General features: G+C 49.0%; 1 protein-coding gene across 1 annotated transcript in view; it reads left to right on the top strand.

The window, feature by feature from the left end:
* LOC103582665 (molybdenum cofactor biosynthesis protein 1-like) overlaps nucleotides 1-1,410 on the top strand; it is a gene marked incomplete at its 3' end in the record, with an annotated part of 12,832 nt that overhangs the window by 8,360 nt on the left and 3,062 nt on the right. The window contains exon 3 of the mRNA XM_008564198.1: nucleotides 25-192. Coding sequence (XP_008562420.1) covers nucleotides 25-192 — 168 coding nt within the window. The remainder of the gene's footprint in view (nucleotides 1-24; nucleotides 193-1,410) is intronic.

Below are 1,410 nucleotides of genomic sequence, written 5' to 3'. Positions count from 1 at the left end.
CTCCAGGTCCCTTCCTCCCCTCAGGCCAGTACTGCATGCCCGAGGATGGTGTCCCTCTGACTCCCAAGGCTGACCTGCTGACTACCGAGGAGATCTTGACCCTTGCCCGGCTCTTTGTGAAAGAAGGTGTCAGCAAGATCCGGCTCACGGGCGGAGAGCCGCTCATCCGGCCAGACGTGGTGGACATCGTGGGTGAGTTGGCCGAAAGTCGCCACCACTCCTTCCTGCTCCTGCCTCATGCAGCTGGACTCCACTGTTAATGTTAGCATTGATCCTGGCCGCTGACGTTCACTTAGAGCATTGTGCTCACATAGTCTTACAACACCCTCTGAGACAGGTGCTGTTATTATAAATATTTTGATGACAAAACGAGGCATAGAGAGGTTCAATAACTTGCCTAAAGTCACAAAGTTACTAAATGCCAGATCCTAGTGGCTTGCTGTCACATTTAGACCAGAGTTCTCACCAGGAGCCCACATGGCCTGGCTTCTGCTGACCTCCGTGATCCCTTGCCTGCCCCTGTGCCTCGCCCTTTCTCCCCAGTCACATGGCCAGGCCTTTGCACTGTGGTTCCCTTTGCCAGGAGCTCAGGGCTCACTGCTTGGCCTCACTCAGGTCTTGGCTCCAGTATTGTCTCCTCAGTGGGCCGGCCTTGACCATTCTGTCTAAAGTGCTTCCCCCATACACGCCCCAGGCACTCCCTCTCCCAGAAGTTGGCAAGCTACAGCCCATGGGCCAAATCTGCACCGACACACGTTTTTGTGTGACTTGCAAGCTGAGAATGGTTTTTACATTTCTAAATGGTGGGAAAAAAGTCAAAAGAAGAATAACATTTTCTACCACATGAAAATTATATGAAATCCCAAGTTCAGTGCTCATTAGTAAGTTTGTTGGAACATGCCCATTCATTTACATATTGTCCCTGGCTGTTTTTGCAGCAGTGAGTATATTTGTATATATACTCTTTTGTATATATATATTTGTTGAGTATATATTAAGTCTGTTTATTGAATGAATGAAGAGTGGGTCAGAGTACTGTCTCTGGAGTATGAAATGCTCCTATTTGAATCTCACCTGTGGCTCTTACTAGCAGCATACCTTTGGGCAACTTTTAAAATCCTTTCTAAGCCTCGGGTCAGTGACAGTACCTACCTTCTAGGGCTGCCCTGAGGAGGAAGTGAGATTGAAATGTGCAGCACTTGGTAAGTGCTCTGTAAGTGGCTGCCCTGCAGAACCATTTGCCATGTGCTGATTCTAAGCCCCGTCGTCAGGCAGAGAGAGACCTTTGCTCGCGTAATTATAGATGATGAAATCAGAGGAAAATAAGCCTTTGTGTTCTTGATTGCTACACCCCCCTAACCCTCCACCACAGCTGCCCTGGGTGAGATCTCCAAACCCCCAGCAATCTGC

Source organism: Galeopterus variegatus, unplaced genomic scaffold, assembly GCF_000696425.1.
Source record: "Galeopterus variegatus unplaced genomic scaffold, G_variegatus-3.0.2 Scaffold17252, whole genome shotgun sequence".
Taxonomy (NCBI): Eukaryota; Metazoa; Chordata; class Mammalia; order Dermoptera; family Cynocephalidae; genus Galeopterus; species Galeopterus variegatus.
This window is presented reverse-complemented; position numbering and strand designations above follow the sequence as displayed.